This window comes from Dermochelys coriacea, chromosome 1 (assembly GCF_009764565.3).
Source record: "Dermochelys coriacea isolate rDerCor1 chromosome 1, rDerCor1.pri.v4, whole genome shotgun sequence".
NCBI lineage: Eukaryota > Metazoa > Chordata > Testudines > Dermochelyidae > Dermochelys > Dermochelys coriacea.
Window position 1 is genome coordinate 333929563 of NC_050068.2, and position 18233 is coordinate 333947795.

General features: G+C 40.8%; 1 protein-coding gene across 2 annotated transcripts in view; it reads right to left on the bottom strand.

Moving 5' to 3' along the window:
• The window catches only part of PCLO (piccolo presynaptic cytomatrix protein), a 548662-nt gene that overhangs the window by 78872 nt on the left and 451557 nt on the right, over positions 1–18233 (bottom strand). For both annotated transcript variants that reach the window (XM_038373536.2, XM_038373500.2), the window contains exons 17-18: positions 13228–13321; positions 93–164 (exon numbers count right to left, since the gene is read on the bottom strand). In XM_038373536.2, coding sequence (XP_038229464.1) covers positions 93–164; positions 13228–13321 — 166 coding nt within the window. The remainder of the gene's footprint in view (positions 1–92; positions 165–13227; positions 13322–18233) is intronic.

Below are 18233 nucleotides of genomic sequence, written 5' to 3' on the forward strand. Positions count from 1 at the left end.
AAACAATCTTTTATTATCAATGTGCATTTAATCAGGTGTCTCCCAAGAGGTAGGGAGGGAGTTTGCAGGAAGAGAGGAAATTAGATACTCACTTCACCCAGAAAATCATTGGAGGAGAATCTATCATAATCCCAGACAGTCACTTCCAGTGTTTTCTTCTTCAGCTACAGTTTAAATCAAAAGATGATTAATCCCAATTGCCATCATAAACCTCATGTCACATCCATACAATAGCTTCTATTTCTTATTAATTGCCTGCATTCTTTTTCAATGTGATAGCCAGACAATTTTTTATCCCCATATCAACCTTGATCTCAGAAAATTAATTTTGGGCAAAGCTGGAGTTTGCTGTCAAGACGGATGGGCACTGCTGAGACTCTGAGAAGTTGCTTTTGAAAGCCCGACAGTGTGTCCACCATAAGGCCCATACTGCGACTTTTTAAATGTTGATAGTGACTACATATCTGTACTCCTTCAGCTCTTCTGTTCCTCAGGTTGGGTGAGTTGACTTGCCTGCGGCTGAGGTGAGTTGGAATGTGGACTGTAAATATTACTTTACAATGTTGCACTCCTACAATCTCATCTGTGAAGCTAGGACCTTGTGCCCCTGTGTAGCCTCAGGGCTAGTCTACACTAGAAGTGCTACATTAGTGAAGCACAACGTCTGGTGAAGATGCTCTATGCTGATGGGAAAGAGCTCTCCTGTCACCATAATACATCCACATCTGCAAGAGGCGGTAGCCATGTTGTCAGGAGAAGCTCTCTTGCTGACACAGTGCTGTTCACATCAGTGCTTAGGTCGGTGTAACTTATGTTGCTCAGGCGGGTGGCCTATTCAGACCCCTGAATGATGTAAGTTATAGCAAAGTAAGTGGTAGTGTAAACCTGGCCTCACTGAAGTCAATTGGATAGGGTCCACCCATGCAGACCCAATTCAACTGTTATAAAATATTAATGGCTGCTAGCAAACAGGTCTTTGACAGATTGTCACAGACCACATTAAGCTAATGGTTGTACTAACCACCCTTCTTTCAGGCTAAATGGCTAGAGCAAATAAGCCTCATTCAGATAACTGGAGAGAATAGAAAATACTTCCAAAGGCAATAGTCCGCATGGCCTGTTTAATCTGTGTGGTCTGAGAAGTTTCCCAGGACTGGTTGGAAACACGTGGGCAAGGGGATTGATTGACTGATTGCAGCTGTGTGTGTTAGAGGGAGAAAGCTGCAGACAGTGAGAGAAACAGTCCTGAGGGCGGCCCTGAGGGGGACAGGGCTCCTTGGAGTACAGGACAGGCAGGAAAGGCAGGCATGCAAATTGGGAGCAAGGAACTGACTGCTGTTTGTTCCTACTATGGTCAAGGAAACAGGACTTTGTGAACATACTTTGTCAACAAACTGGATTACACCAAAGAAATACCTGACACGTATTATCAATTTCTCCTCCAAACAGAAGCAACTCAGCAAGGTCTCAAATACTGGATATCCTTGGGCCAGAGGAGTAATAATAGGATGGAGGTCTTAATCAGCAGCACAAGCCATACCACTTCATGTACATGTTACACAGTATCCTCTCAAATGAGGCAGCATCCACCTCATCAAAATTCCTCAGTGCTGCTCAGTTTAACACAAAAAGAAAAGGAGTACTCGTGGCACCTTAGAGACTAACAAATTTATTTGAGCATAAGCTTTCTTACCTACATGCCTCCAGCTTTCATCCAGACCACACCACATGATCCATTTCTACAGCCAAGCTCTATGATACAACCGCATTTGCTCCAACTCTCAGACAGAGACAAAACCTACAAGATCTCTATCAAGCATTCTTACAACTACAATACCCACCTGCTGAAGTGAAGAAACAGATTGACAGAGCCAGTAGAGTACCCAGAAATGACCTACTACAGGACAGGCCCAACAAAGAAAATAACAGAACGCCACTAGCCATCACCCTCAGCCCCCAACTAAAACCTCTCCAACGCATCATCAAGGATCTACAACCTATACTGAAGGACGACCCATCACTCTGACAGATCGTGAGAGATAGGCCAGTCCTTTCTCACAGACAGCCCCCCGCAACCTGAAGCAAATACTCACCAGCAACCATACACCACACAACTGAACCACTAACCCAGGAACCTATCCTTGCAACAAAGCCCGTTGCCAACTCTGTCCACATATCTACTTAAGGGACACCATCATAGGGCTTAATCACATCAGCCACACTATCAGAGGCTTGTTCACCTGCACATCTACCAATGTGATATATGCCATCATATGCCAGCAATGCCCCTCTGCCATGTACATTGGCCAAACTGGACAGTCTCTATGCAAAAGACTAAATGGACACAAATCAAACATCAAGAATTATAACATTCAAAACCAGTCGCAGAACACTTCAATCTCTTTGGTCACTCGATTATAGACCTAAAAGTGGCAATCATTCAAAAATTCTTCTAGGAGTGGATGGGTCACTACACAAAGTAAAATTATTTCCCCATGTTTATCCCCCCCTCTCCCCCGCTGTTCCTCAGACATTCTTGTCAAGTGCTGGAAATGGCCCACCTTGATAATCACTACAAAAGGCCCCCCCCGCCTCTTGCTGGTAATAGCTCACCTTACCTTATCACTCTCGTTACAGTGTGTACAGTAACACTCATTGTTTCATGTTCTCTGTGTATATAAATCTCCCCACTGTATTTTCCAACGAATGCATCCAACGAAGTGAGCTGTAGCTCATGAAAGCTTATGCTCAAATAAATTTGTTAGTCTCTAAGGTGCCACAAGTACTCCTTTTCTTTTTGCGGACACAGACTAACACGGCTGCTACCCTGAAACCAGTTTAATACAGATATTCTTAATTAAACAGTGGATTTATAATAATTGTTGTTACAAAATATCTTCTGGTCTCACTTAGTCTTAGTGAAATGAACAATTATGCAGTGCCAGTTTCTTTGAAAATTATGTTAAAATAAGCTTATCTTACCCCCCAAAAAGGAGATTTTAAAATATTTTTTTGGGGAATACATATTGCACTTGCTAATAGGGCAACAATAAAAATATGGTTTGAAAGCAAAGAATTAAAAAGTGCTCTTAACTGAGTGAAATTCTGTTATCTCTCTTTTTTTATATCCTATCCACTCGGGCAATATAAAACACATTTTTATTGGAAATATCCTGTGAAAAATTAAACAGAAGTTTGAACAAGAGACTATATGAAGTGGCAAGATAGCATGGAAAGCTTAGCATATCATTTGTGAATGCCCTTTACAAAATATAGGCAAAGATATTTAAACATTTAGAGAGATGTTCTAAAGAGTGCCTCTTCTTTACAAGTTATGAATGTGCTGTACTGGCACAGAAGGAAGGATAGATGGATCTAGGAAGGCATAAAGTATGGATCTGATTGAATTTTTGTGTGGGAACTGATACATATTTTATTGTGTGGGAAGAGTATTTGATGCAGACAGCACTGCTGAGTGAGGCAGAATGTTTTTGAGGGAGGTTTTTAATATTTATTAAAATATTGGCAGCACATTAGTCTCTCTCTCCCTCACTCTCTGATCATTTCTCTTAAGTCTAAATCTGAAAAAAAGTTTCATTCTGTATTTAACCTGCATAATTTATGTTCGTGCCACTGAACAAGAATCACACCCCTCTTCAGATGGAGCTCTCTTATCCAGCAGACCAGGATTTCAAGCAACTGGCCCTATGTTGGAACTGCATTTTTGTATTAGCAAGATAATAAAACAGAGCTGGAAATTTATAGCACTCCACATTTCTTTGTAGTGTCTGTTTTAATCCTTTTAACTTAATAAAGCTTTTATATAATACCAGGATAATGGAAAATCATCAGAGGAACTCTGCTAAGCAGGGTGCATGAGATAAGTTTCAAATATGAGTTGAGGGGAAGTTTTTTTCTGAAGACATATGTACCACAATTAAGGAATCAAGAGCATTTTGTGGTTAGAGAATTTACAAATAGCCCTTGTGTGTGACTCTATCTGAGGAAAGTGAGGTGCTGTTTTACATAATCCAATTTTAGCTGCTCAAGCCAGTGATTCAAGGTCCCCTCAGGAAGTTTAATGGGTGATGTGACTGCAAGTAATTTTCTAAACCTGGGTTGGTATGTTTGTGAAGGTGGGGAGTGCACTCATCGGGAAAAGAACAAGTGTTCCCAGGCGAAGGACAGCTAGATGGCCATGATCATGCTTTCATCAGGAAGCAGCTTTGGCTAGGCATCAGTCATGGTGAGATAAAGGCATTGCTGAGCCTGAAACAATTAGTGGGTGTTTCTTGTGTGGGAAGTTGCTAGATAAAAGTGAGCATTTTGATAGATCATGTTGCAATTTGGATGAAATCTTGGGCCCACTCAAGCTACTAATGGCAGTTTTACCATTAACTTCAGTGGGATCAGGATTTCATCCTTACAGTCCTTAGAGACAATAGTCTCTGCATAAACCAGGTGTTTTCTAGTTCTAGTTCTATCAGTCCATCCATTCTGTACCCATCATCATGATTTCTTTTAGTGCCTATTAAGGCAAGTCACCTAGCATTGACTGCTCAGAGAAGAGTGATACTACGTAGAAAAGAAAGGAACGGTTTGTTGTGTCTGAATCATAAACCAATTTTTTTATGAGGGTACTTTAAACTAAGCAGTCATTTGACTACAGGTTTCATTTTATCTTATTTCTGTTAGCTTTGCAATATAGAATGTAAAAGCACATAACACGTTAAGGTTACTGCACTGTATCAGATATAATACATTTATAATACATTGAAAAGGGGAATAGAGAGGACACAGGAAAAACTTATGACCAAAATAGATACAGGATCTTTACTGTATACAGGCCACCACTTAGTACAGTTTAACTTTAGAGGAATGTTTTTTTATTTCTGATGTATAGCAGAGCACAAGCTTCTTTTGAGCTAGACAAAACACTTTTAATTGACTCGCTCAAAATAAATCTGGGTATAAATTATAGGACAAAAAGTTTTACCACCACAAACTTAGTTTACAGAGTAGCAGCCGTGTTAGTCTGTATTCGCAAAAAGAAAAGGAGTACTTGTGGCACCTTTGTTAGTCTCTAACGTGCCACAAGTACTCCTTTTCTTTTTGCGAAAACTTAGTTTAGTTCATCTGATGAAGTGAGCTATAGCTCACGAAAGCTTATTCTCAAATAAATTTGTTAGTCTCTAAGGTGCCACAAGTACTCCTTTTCTTTTTAGTTTAGTGAGAATTCCACGCTATCCTCTCCAGACCCCCTAAAAGCATGTCAAGTTTACAAAATCTAAAACCCTGCAAGGTTTGCCCATTCCTAGTATTCATAAAATTGAGTGCTGTGTATGGGACTTTGTGATACTAATGTAAATTTACTGAAATGTATTGAATAATATGTGTATGTATAACACAGCCTACACGGTGGAATGTTCGACTTGCTCAGATTATGATTATGTTCCGTTGGTAGACTACAGAGGTTTTCTGGATGAAATTCACTGTAATACTATTACAACTAATAACAATTCTCCTTTAGCTCAAGTGTTAGGAACATGTATTACTGGAGCAGAAGATGCTGAAATGTAGCCCTGCTGAAGATAGGTGACAGTTGCCTAGTGATTGGCACTAGACTCCACATAAAGTCATCAGAGATAGAGTTATAAATGTTGCCATGTTCTTGGATCTGAACTCCTGTGAACATCAGATTCCAGAGAACAGCCTGGGGGGACATGCGGAATAACAGCTAATGTCTGCCATTTCCTCATATACTGCCTAGAGTGTCAGACCCTTCCCCACTGCTTATGTGATTAATGTCTCCTCTAGTAACTGGCTCAGACACAACTAACAGCTAACTAATATATTAATAGTTCACATGGCAGAGGTCTCCATTTGAAGGTCTGGAGATCACTGCCTGTGTGATATTGCTGATGACTATGATATTTGTGTACGTGTAGCTATGGTACATACCATTGGGAATATTTTCTATATTCTCCCCTGAGAAAATTCACGCAACTCACTGAATGGAGCAAGCAGAATATTTTTATGCAGGCCCTGACTCCTACGCCAGATGTAGAGCCTTCTCTTATTCCTTTTCTTCAAAGCTGCTTTGGAAGAGCATAGTACTAATTTATGTCAAGATGCATGGTGCAGAATAATTAATACTGAATAATAATGTTATAATTATTTGTACTTATTTAGTTTTATATTAATATTCTATGAGGTTTTTAAATGCATAGCCTTTTACATTGTTATAAAGGACTCAGTAGACAGGGGCAGGAAAGGAATGTGGATATAATTTTCAAAAGAGCCTAAATAATTTAGGAACCTACATTGCATTTTCAAAAGTGACTAAGGCATTCAGGAACCTAAGTGACTTTCAACGAGACTTAGGTTCCAAAGTGCCTGAGTCACTTTTGAAAATTATCTCAGGTTCCTAAGTCACTTAAATGCCTTTGAAAACTATATCCTTTCTAAATAAATCTATTATATATTAATTTCATTCAAGGAAGTATAAATGCTTTACAAACATTAAAGAACTGAGCCTCACAATACTCCGGCAATGTATTGCTACCCACTTTATACTGATCAGAAAACTGTGGCAGACTTTTTTTTTTTAATTTGTCCAATGTCATGTACTGTGTCAATGGCAAAGGTAGGAATAAAACTCAGAACTTTTAATGCCAAATCATCTGCTCTCATCACTCCATCTTACACCTATCCAAAGAAAGGGGACTTGCACTGAGAATACACAGCAATGTTTGTAATATATGTCTAGAACCCCTCCCTAAATTAAAATATCTCCACCATTCTCCCCTTCCAAAAAATTTAATTATGAAATAAATACTCAGTTTCACTTATTTTTTCCATTTACCTGTCTAACTGGAACTTGCTACATTGCAAAATTAATCATTATAGTCTTGAAAAAGTCTGTTTCATTCAAAAGTCTTTCTCATAATTATTTTCAGTTTAATGTTATGAAAGAGAAAACGAAAATGAAAAATTGTATAATCAGCCAACGTTTAGACAGTGACATTAGAAGGACTGTATTAACAAACATTTAATAATACTTATTTGCTGTCAGCAGGCGAGCATGCCTTTGATCATAGAATCAAACGGCCTTGAGAGGTCATCAAGTCCAGTGCCTTGTGCTGAGGAAGGACCAAATAAACCTAGACCATCCATCACAGGTGTTTGTACATCCTGCTCTTAAAACCCTCCAGTGATGGGAATTCCACTAGCTCCCATGGAAGCCTATTCCAGAATCTAACTACCCTTATAGTTAGAAAGCTTTTCCTAATGTCTAAGTCTCCCTTGCCACAGATTAAGCACATTACTTCTTGCTCTACCTTCAATGGATATGGAGAACAATTGATTACTGTCCTTTTTATAACAGCCCTCAAAATATTTGAAGACTGTTATCAGTTCCCCACATCAGTCATTTTTTCTCAAGACTAAGTCTGCCCAGTTTTTTGTTAATCTTGCCTCAGAGTTCAGGTTTCTAAACTTTTATCATTTTTGTTGCTCTCCTCTGGACTCATTCCAATTTTATCTTTCCTAACGTGTCCTGCCCAGAACTGGACACATTACTCCAGCTGAGGCCCCATCAGTGTCGGGTATATCAGGACAATTACCTCCTGTTAATACACTCCAGAATGATATAAGCCTTATTTGCAATTGTATCGCTTTATTGACTCAATTCAATTTGTGATCCAGTATGACCCTCTGAAACTTTTCAGCAGTAACCTTGCCAATTATTCCCCATTTTGTAAGTTGTGCATTTACTTTTTTCTTCCTAAGTGCAGGACTTTGGTCTTGTCTTTAATTAATTTCATCTTATGGATTTCAGACCAACTCTCCAAACTGATGGAGGAGTGGAAAATGCTTCTCTGAAAGAACAGTCCTTATCAAGTTTTTGAGCCAACACTAGAAAGGAAATGATTGCTGACAGTATATGGCTAATTCACAATCCAATGTAGCTTGAGTAGTTTGCTGATCAGAACATCTGTTCTGCAACCAGCATAGTTATTCTCTTAAACTCCTATTTATAGTCATTATCAAACTGTTGTGAAATATCAATCTATGTTGGCTATGCCTCCAGACACTATGGAACAGCTTGACGTGGGGACAATTCTCCAAGATGTAGTATATGTTTATTTATATGTGCATTTGCAGCCATCATATACTCTAGGAACAACTGGAATCACAAAAATCAGGAAAGATCCAATGCTGGGAGGGTCTATTGTGCTATTTGCTATCTTGGCAAGGTATTTAACCTTGCTGCTCTGTGGAACTCTTGCTAATTCATGGAATAGCACTGAATTTTCCTAAGAGAAGAATCATCCACCTACACAACCATCTCATTCTCTCTAGCCAACAGATACATGCAGGAAAGGTGTGAAAAGAAAAGTCCCTACCAAAAAAAGACACTATGTTGCACACATTTCTCCCCTGGCAGAGACGATGAAAGAACAAACAACACGTGACAGATGTTAGTCACTTCTCTTAATGTATTACTGAAAGGCACTCAGATACCAAAGTGATGAGTGCTATATTAACATAGAGTTAGGCGAATAACTGATTTTTTGGTTGGGTGGAGTGGTCTTTCTGAAAAATTAAAAACAAAATGCAGTTTGGATCAAACAGAATCTGATATTTTTTGGTATTTTTGTTGAATCAAGAAAGTCCAGTGCCTGAACCACTGGGCTAAAGGTTGTAAATGGGAAGGATATCAGGATCAACACCATTTCTTACTCCAACCATGCCGAAACTATTTGTCAAATTTGCTAAAAGTTTGAATAAAACTGCATTTTTCCTTGAATAAAATATTCATTCTGAAAATTTTGCCCAGAACCTCCATGGAACAGAACAGAATACGATTGTAATGACAGTAGAAGCCTAGGTTCAAAAAATTTAAAATTCTTTTTTGTCACATTTGAAATTCTTTGATCTTAGCCCAGTGGGCAGGTGTCAATATTTCAGCCACTCTTGGCACAGACCCTAGCTGGCATCCTGAATGGCAAACTTTTGACTGTTACTTTGCCAATTAGGGCCTGTGGTAAGAGTCGCTGAGATACAGACAACTTTCTACTAGGCTCTGGCTGAGAACATCAGCTCACTTAAGATCACCAAATAAATTTTTGATGTTCAGTCATTGCTAACTAGACCTGTGACATGTTCACAGCAGATCCTGAAACCAAACCATTTTAAACTTAAAAATCAGCCTGGATTATTTGGAATGTTTGATAAGATTTACAAACCTCTTTAGTGAACCTGGGAGGTTTAGGGGCTGCATTGCAGCCATACCAAACTCACCTTTTCATTTCGCATACCTTCACTGTGCAAACAGGCAGTGGATTTCACTCTGAACTTTTGGATTAGTTTGAAATGCTGTGTATGCAAACCCCCAAGATCTGACACCAAAATACAACATTTACACAAACCCTGAAAGCCATAACTGAGCTGGATTTGAGTCCACGACCTTAGCAGTAAAAGACTCCACAGCCATTATTAAGGCTACGATTTAGTCATGGGTATTTTTTTAGTAAAAGTCATAGACAGGTCACAAAAATTCATGATTTGTCCATGATTTATACTAAAAATACCTGTGACTAAAACTTGGGCGGGGGAGTGTGGGGAGGGATGTTTTGTGCGGGGGCGCTGCTAGGGTGGTCATTGCTGGGGGCAGAGGTGGCGCCTGAGGCTGGAGGCACCCGGGGCCAGTGGCACCTGCTGTTGGGGCGGTGGACTGGGGCTACTCCTGCCAGCTGCCCGGGGACCGCTGCCTGGGGCCAGAGACCGCAGCTGCTCTGGCCGGCCACCCAGGGAATGCTGCCTGGTCCACAGACTGCGGCTGCTCTGGCCACCCTGGGACAGCTGCCAGGGGCCACCTGAGCAGTGGCTGGTGTGGCTGTCCCCAGGGCTGCTCCAGCAGCAGCTGGCATGGCTGTCCCCAGGGCCATCTGAGCAGCTGGCCCAGGAGCCAGCTGTTTTGGCAGCCCTGAAGTCAGCCACACTGACTCCTGCAGAAGTCATGGATGTTGTGGAAAGTCACGGAATCTGTGACTTCTGTGACCTCCATGACTGACAAGGAGCCCTACCCATTATCAATCCTGTGAACCACATTAGTCCCCTCTCCAACCTTCTTAGTGTTGCTTCATGCAAAAACGAATTCACTAATCCACACTGTCATCAATGAAAGAGAAGAATAAATAATCAAGTTTGAAATTGGGAGGCTAATTTTAAGGGCTGTGTGTCAGGATGAAGGACCAGATCAAGGCAGCTGAAAAAATCTGGACATTCTGAAGTAGCAAGCTTGGCATGCTGAAGTCATTTATAAAGAACCGAAAGATTGGATGGCTGTGAAAAATCAAATCTGAAAGTGTCAAGAACTAAATGCTAAGAAATACAGGAACATTCGGGAAATGCAACCGGATCCAGGTGCTGGAAACAAATAATCTGTCTAGGTCCATTACTCCATAATTTTTGGATTTAAACCAGGAGGGAGACCCTCGTTTTGTCAGAATTTTTTAAAAAGGACAAAACTTGTCTTTCTCACACTCAGAGCACGGACATGCTAAAGGCTACTACAACTGATTTCAGAATTCAAGATTAGATTTAGAAAACTAACAATAGTAAGCTGGAGAAAGCTTTTGAGAACATGAGGGACCCCCTCCCCAGCTGTGACTGAAGCCGGTCTACCCTTGGAAAATAAAAACCCTAAAATGTTCCTCTCAGCTGACTAAGCCCATCCTTAAGCCCCTCACAATTATGTTTGAAAACAGCAACATTCCGTATGTATTTTATTAAAATATAGAAAACAACAGAACCCCTAATGTAAGTGAATCTGGATGACTGTAGGGAGCAAGACTTCTTGTTTCTACATCTTAGACATGCCCTATGTCTTGACTCGCCATCTCTAGTTAATTCAGCATCACATTCAGAGTTGCCATGCCTGCAGCTGTGGCATTGCCGAAAGTGCTGGGATCTTGGAGGCAGCCTCACAGACCTGGAAAACACTCAAAGCCTGAGTCTCTAGTTACAATCCTGAGACTCAGCAGGTGCATCTTAGACCTGCTAGATGCCAGGAAGGAAGATCTCTTTAGGTGGTCATCAGCTAACTAAGCTATCTCAAAAGAAGACTGTGACGCCACTAGACCAAGTGCAAACTAATGCCAAAGCCCTTAGGCCTCACTGAACACTGACAAACGCATAACGGTAAACCAGTCAGTATTACCTCTGGAGTATTATTAAGATAGGTACTGAGTATATATCTATGTGTCTAGTGTTTAGACTTTATGAAATGCCTGTAAATTGCTGCATGCATAATCTCACTTAAAACCATGCTATAAGGTAATACTGAAGTGTTTGTTCTATAACTGTAAAATGTTTGTTTTGAAACTATGTAGCTCACCAAACAATAAAGAAGACTTCACCTAATGCAAAATACTGGATTCCTACAGATTCCTGCCCATGAGGAAAGACTATTGAATCCATCGTGGAAGAAAGACTTTGTTGATTTCTTCTCCCACAGCCTGAAGAGATTACGTGCCCAACCCCTCATTTTATTACTGGGATGCTGGGGGAAGGGAATAAAAATGCATTTTAAGGAGAATTTATTATTCTTTTGCTGCTTGAACTCTGAGTGTGAGGCTTTCTAAGCATGTTTTGCCTGGGTTAGCCCTAAAGGATACATAGAGTCTGCTTACTACAGAAGTTTCTATTACTTTTTGAAAGCTGACTGTAACTCATATGTGTGTGTGTTTACCTGCTTTACTCTTGTAAAGAACTCTCATTTCTTTTTCCTAGTTACTAAACCTTTGGCTGGTTTGTTACAGGATTGGCTACAAGCACTGTCTTTGGTTTCAGATCTGAGTACAACTGGCCTGAGGTAAGTGACTGGTCCTTTGGGACTGAGACTAACCTGAATATTGTTAGGTTTCAGAGTAGCAGCCGTGTTAGTCTGTATTTGCAAAAAGAAAAGGAGTACTTGTGGCACCTTAGAGACTAAAACATTTATTTGAGCATAAGCTTTCGTGAGCTACAGCTCACTTCATTGGAGATTTTTGGTGTAAAGCAAACATCTGTTATAATGTCCATCTTGCCTGGGTGGCAATGGGACTCTCTGTGACTCCATGGTAAGACTGGTATAGTGCTTTAGGAGATCACACTTACTAGGTTGGTGAAATCTCATTAGAGAACATACAACTAGGTTGGAGTTTTTCCCCTGCTTCTTGACAGTCTGCCCCAAGGTTGGCACTCAGGGTCGTGAGCCACTCCAGACAGTGAGACAAAGACAACACTTGGCATAGGTGCCGACTCTGTGGATGCTCTGCAACTAGAGCAACCATGGGGAAAATTGGTGGGTGCTCTGCCAGCTCCCCTCCCCTCCCTGCCTCCTCTTTTGAGCGTGCCACTTCCCGCTTCTCTTCCCAGCACTTGCTGCCGCAATACAGCTGTTTCATGGCGTAACAAGCTCTGGGAGGGATGGGGAGGAGTGGGAATGTGGCGTGCTCAGGGGAGAAGGTGGGGAAGAGGCAGGGCTGGGGCCGGTTTTGGGGAAGGGATTGGAATAGGGGCAGGAAGTGGGCAGAGTGGGGTCGGGGACTTTGGGGAAGGGGTTGGGATGGGGGCAGGGCAGGGGCAGGAGGGGGGCGGGGTAGGGTGAAGTCAGGACGGGGCCGGGGGCAGAGGGGGATCGAGCACCGACCAGCGCCAGCAGAAGTTGGCGCCTACGTCACTTGGTGAACAAACCTATGTTAAATGTGCTTGCTGAACTTACTTATACTTTATCCCTCGGGAAAATACGCTAAGTATATTGATAGTCCAGCATAGTAGTGTTGACCTGATGTGACTTTAAATGATGTGTATGCGCGTATAGAACTAATAGAGGGATCAAGGGTATTTGCCTCCTTTTTTTAAAAACCTTTTTTAAATAGCTGATAATAGGTGCAATACGGTGAATTCCAAAGTAAAAAAAAAACAAAACTATTGGGAAGTATTTTTACGAGTTGAAGGGGCAACTAAATCTCTGGCAGGGATGCTCAAACTGTATCTGTAGAGAGAGTGAACTCTATCAGAGGCAAGGAAATCATTCAAGTTTCCCATCAATTTGATAGCAGGATTTCTCAGGGGGATGAACTCCCTCCAATATCACCCCTGATTCCTCAATGACAGTCACTGGCATACAAATAATAGAACAGAAAATCACAGTGGACAGTGCTTATAGTCACGTACCTGCTCCATGGAGATATTTTTATAAATGACCGTCTGATTCCACTCAGGATTCAAGCTTTTCTGCACATATTTAGTCCTCCGCTTGTACTCAGCACTGAATTTGAACAAAGGAAGGGAACATTACATTAGTCCTCTTTTGTTTCCTTCCGTTCTTGTACAGAATATATTTCATGGAAATAGAAAAAAACCCACAACAACTCAGGGCTTTAAGAATACAATGAGCGCCTACCTTCTTTATCTGCATTGCCCAAGCTGCTGTACCATGGTTTCATGATGCTGTCTTTAAAAACCTGACTTTATGAGACTTCTGAAAGCTCAGCCTGCCTACAAGAAAACTGTTCAACCTCCAGCATCAGGAAACACAAGCTTTTTTTTTTTTTTTTTTTTAACTGTAGTTATAAATACCTCCTGCCTCTTTAGAGCAGGGCTTTAATTACAACTGTAAATGGATAATGTGTTTCTTTTCCAAAGAACATCTTTCTGTTAGCACATTTAGGTAGGCTTAATCCATTTTATTTTTATTTTGTATTCTTTAATCACAGGAATCTCATCTTATAGGAACATTACATGAAAGCAATGGTACACTGATATATTGTTAATGAAAGAAACACTAATTTCATATTGCTCCTGTTCTCTGGTGTCGCCTCTGACTGTAGTGAGACCAAGCATAAAAGTGCATCAAGCTTGTTTTTAGCAATAGGCAAGTATAGGAAGTTTGACTGAATTAGTTGCATTAAAAAGGAGCTGAAATACACTCAATTATACACTTCATTTCCTGGGTGAAGAGCAAGCAATGCATTCACCTTTCATACATTATGTATTCCTTGGGCACTATAAGCCCTGATGCTAGATCCACTTGTATACCAATTTTAATTTAATATAAAATTTTAATGGAAAAGATGTCATAGGGTTACCTAAGAAAATATCAAGAACTTCTAGGATTCTGAGCACCCAAATAGATTTAAAGTGCAGAACCATTTTGATAAAATGAAAGTTAACTGCTCTTTTATCTACATTTAAACATGGCCCTAATGTAAAGGAACAATCAAAGACTTGAAGATTGGTTTATTTTATTTTTAATTATTCTTCCTTGTTTGTAAGACCACTCTGAAAGCGTAAAAGTAATATTTCCCAGCTTGATTTGTCCCTGTTCTTTTGGCAAATATGATTTTCTCCCTCTGCTATAGTTCTAAGGGAGTAAACACCAGTACGGATTGCCTCATTTTGAGTACTTGCATAATTACAGCTTTGGACACAGTGGTCGTAGTCTGATACTCTTACTCATGTCAAACAGTACATTATACTATACAAGTGGCCCCACTGAAATCAATTGTGCAACCAGTTTTGAAAAGTTCTTTCCAAATTTTTTCCACAGAAAATACTTATTTTCTGACAGGCTCTACTCTATTGTCTCATATCTGTTTTTCTATCTATATGCATATTTTTCAGAAAGGCCCAAAGGCCCACATTCTCCTCTCTCTCACACTATATTACATCACAGTCACTGAGGAACATACAGCACATCTGAGGTCTGCTCTGTAATAACAAGGCATTTATAATCACGGTGACAGGGATATGAAATCCCTCTCCTGCCTTTTTTCCTCAGACATTCAGTTCTGAGTGATGCTCTGTAAAGACAAAAAGAAAAGGAGTACTTGTGGCACCTTAGAGACGAACAAATTTATTTGAGCATAAGCTTCCGTGAGCTACAGCTCAAATAAATTTGTTTGTCTCTAAGGTGCCACAAGTACTCCCTTTCTTTTTGTGAATACAGACTAACACGGCTGCTACTCTGAAATCTGTAAAGTCAGTGACTTGTAGCTCTTCTGCATCCCACACCTAGCCCATTTCACACAGCCCCATTCATTTTCTTTCAAAACATGATGTACTGCTGTCCTCCAATTTACTAAAAAATGTGTGGGGCACTGTGGTTTGTAAAGCAGAGTATCTTCCCACTTCCACTTAAGAGAGGAAAGCAGAACATGTCCATAGTGCAATTGGGTCTGACAACCTCAGCGTGTAATGATATCTGTTAAAAAAGGAGCTCTTTTTCTTTTTTATCATGTATCAGTAAGAAAGATGGATGGGATTTCAGGGGAAATGAATGCATGTTAAAAAGAAATTCACCCTACAGTTTTATTAGTCTGCATTCTTTGCAAAGAAGGCAAAAACAACCACCCCACTACCACCAACACCACCAAACCATAAACCTCTCTGGGAAGCAGAAAGACTATGATGACTAATCCTATTTCATGGTCCACTTAAATATTTATGCCTATTAAGAAAACCAGACAAAATCAGTGGCATGTTCCCCCCCATTCCCCTGCTCCCAAGCCCCTACCTAGGCCTTTTTGAAGCTGTCTCTGCACACCTAGAGATGGGATAAGCTGAGAAGGGCAGGACTGGGGTGAGCATCTCTCTGTCCTCACACTACTTTTTTGATCAGCTAATGCCAACTTGTAAAAATTAACTCGCCCAGACTCCCCTTGCACAAGTTGGAATCCATTTCTCACCTACCTGTGGGCGGGGGAAAGGGCGCAGGGACAGTGGGGAACATAGGAGCTTGAAGACAGTTCAGAGGCACTGGAACTTGGTCTGGATGACTATGGTACTCAGGGGATCTACTGGTTTTAGGGGAGGATTTCTTGGGTTTTGAAAGTGGGTAGGGGATTGGACCCCCCACTGGTCTCCTTGATACCACTGTAAATCTTGAGTAATTCCCATGAAGTCCACTCAGTTACTCCTGGGTCAGCCTTAGGGGTGGACAACATGGGTGATTGTCCAGGGTGCCATGGTCGGGGTCGTGGGGGGGCACCATCTGAGTACCGCAAGCTGGTGGGCCTGGGCTACCAGAGAGGGGGGGTTGTGTGGGCAAGTCTGGGGCTGGAGTCACTGGCAAGCCAGGCAGGGGGGAAGGTGACAGCACCTGGAGCTGCCAGCTGGCGGGAAGACACAGGCATCAGGCTCGCCCCTGCGGAGCCAGTGTGCCAACCCCTGGTTTTCCCTTCCCGCGGGCTCAGTGGTCAGGAGGTATATGGCCGGGGAAGGCCCTGGGCTCAGAAACTCCCTATCTGTGTAGCCTGGCCTGGACGGCTAGTCACTCATGGCAGCAACTCTGCCTTCAGAGCTGTGCACCTGACCATCCACTGCTACTCTCCGGCCATCCAGGCCAGGCTGCACAGAGAGGGAATTTCTGAGCCACCCAACCAGTGCTTAATTTGGGCCAAGGGTTACTGGGTCTGAGCCCTGGCAGGTCTCTCATTATAAATTAAGCACTGTGGGGAGGAAGTGGGGCCTGGGCACAATGAGGGTGGGGAGCATGGAACCTGTAGGGGTCAGGGGTCATGGCCGGGTGCCTCTGCCAGGGGTGCCAAAATATAAGTTCATCCAGGGCATCATTTTCCCTAAGGCTGATCCTGAGTTACTCCAATTTTATATCTGTGAGAGCAGAATTTGGCCTGAAGTGCTATTACAAAAGGGACTGAGTCTGTTGTACAGCAAGAAATTAAAAAACAACAACACTGACTAAATCTAGAAAAGCCCACACAAAGCAGAATGCCACTTGAAGGACTGTGCAATTTTAAAAACAAAGACCTGGCAAATACATTGGATCTGTCCCACTAGATTACCACTTTTCCCTTTGCCTGTGATTAACAGATGGTGATGCTTTGATACAACACCTTCATTAAAACTAGTCTACTCCCAACGGAGTTCATACTTGAAACTCATAAGACATGCCATATGTGGAAAGAACACAAACAGAGGCTCTTCCTTTTCTCTATCATTTCTCTGGGTTTCCCCTTTTATACCCTGCTGCTCTATGCAGTAACACAATACATTACTTATAGAACAAAGAAAGTATTATACAACTCTTACATGGAAAAATTAACGTTTGAGACATGAATTATATAATTATATTAATTATGAAATAACCGTGATTTTAGGCAGAGCAGAATTTGTTTATTAAAAAAGCCATCTATTAGCCTGCTTAAATTTTCCTATTTAAATAAATGTGAGACTAGAGCGCTGAATTGTATCTGGTGTTACTCTGGGTTGGAGCTGGTCAGAAATTTTTAGTCAAAACAAGTTTTTTTTGACAAATATGCCATTTTCCTCTGAATTGACAGGTTTTGTAAAATGTGTCAATTTCAATGAAATTTCCTTTTCCACCCTTCTCACCCTTATGCACCCCACTCCTTACCCTCCCATCCAAATCTCAGACAAAGTGCTTTGACATTTTTTGAGGGGAACATTTCAATTTTTCATTTACAAATGACTTTTCAGAACAAAATTAATTATTTTTCCACAAAAACATAGTGGAAAATGTTTTTAAGGTCAAAATTGCAATGAAATGTTTATATTTTATCCAAATGAAATATTTTGATTGACCTGAAATGAATTTTGTTTTGGTATTTGGTTTCATAGGAAAATTTAATTTTTGTTTTGTTTCGTTTTCATTCTGTTTTAGAATAGAAAAAAATTCAAAATCATGGAATTTCCAACAAAACAGAAAATCCGGTTCTGTACCCGCTCTGCTATGGGTTGACACTGGTTTATTTAAGAGCAGAATTTTGTCATTTAATCTGTTTTATACCAGTACTCCAAAACCAGCACAGGTAATTCTAACTAATATTTCAGTTCTGCTTACTTCAGACTGCCATTTATATGTGGACTTTTGCTAGAAAGCTATAAATCCATCTAGTACAATAATCTATAATATAATTCAAGGCAAAGGTTTTGTATAAGACGTACAATAGTTCTCTAAAGAAAGGCAGAATTGGGTCACTTCCAAATAATGTCAGCATCTTTGATTGTCTCTCAGCAGTAACCTCTGCTGAAAATTATGAGACAAGTTCACAGTTAATCACAAGCATCAAAGAGTAAGGACCAATTTACGCAGTACTTGACTGAACAAAATTCCCATTCACTTCAGTGGAAGTTTTAAATAATTAAGAACTACAGAGTTTGATACTAAAAAGTTACTGCATCAGGAACCACAACAATTC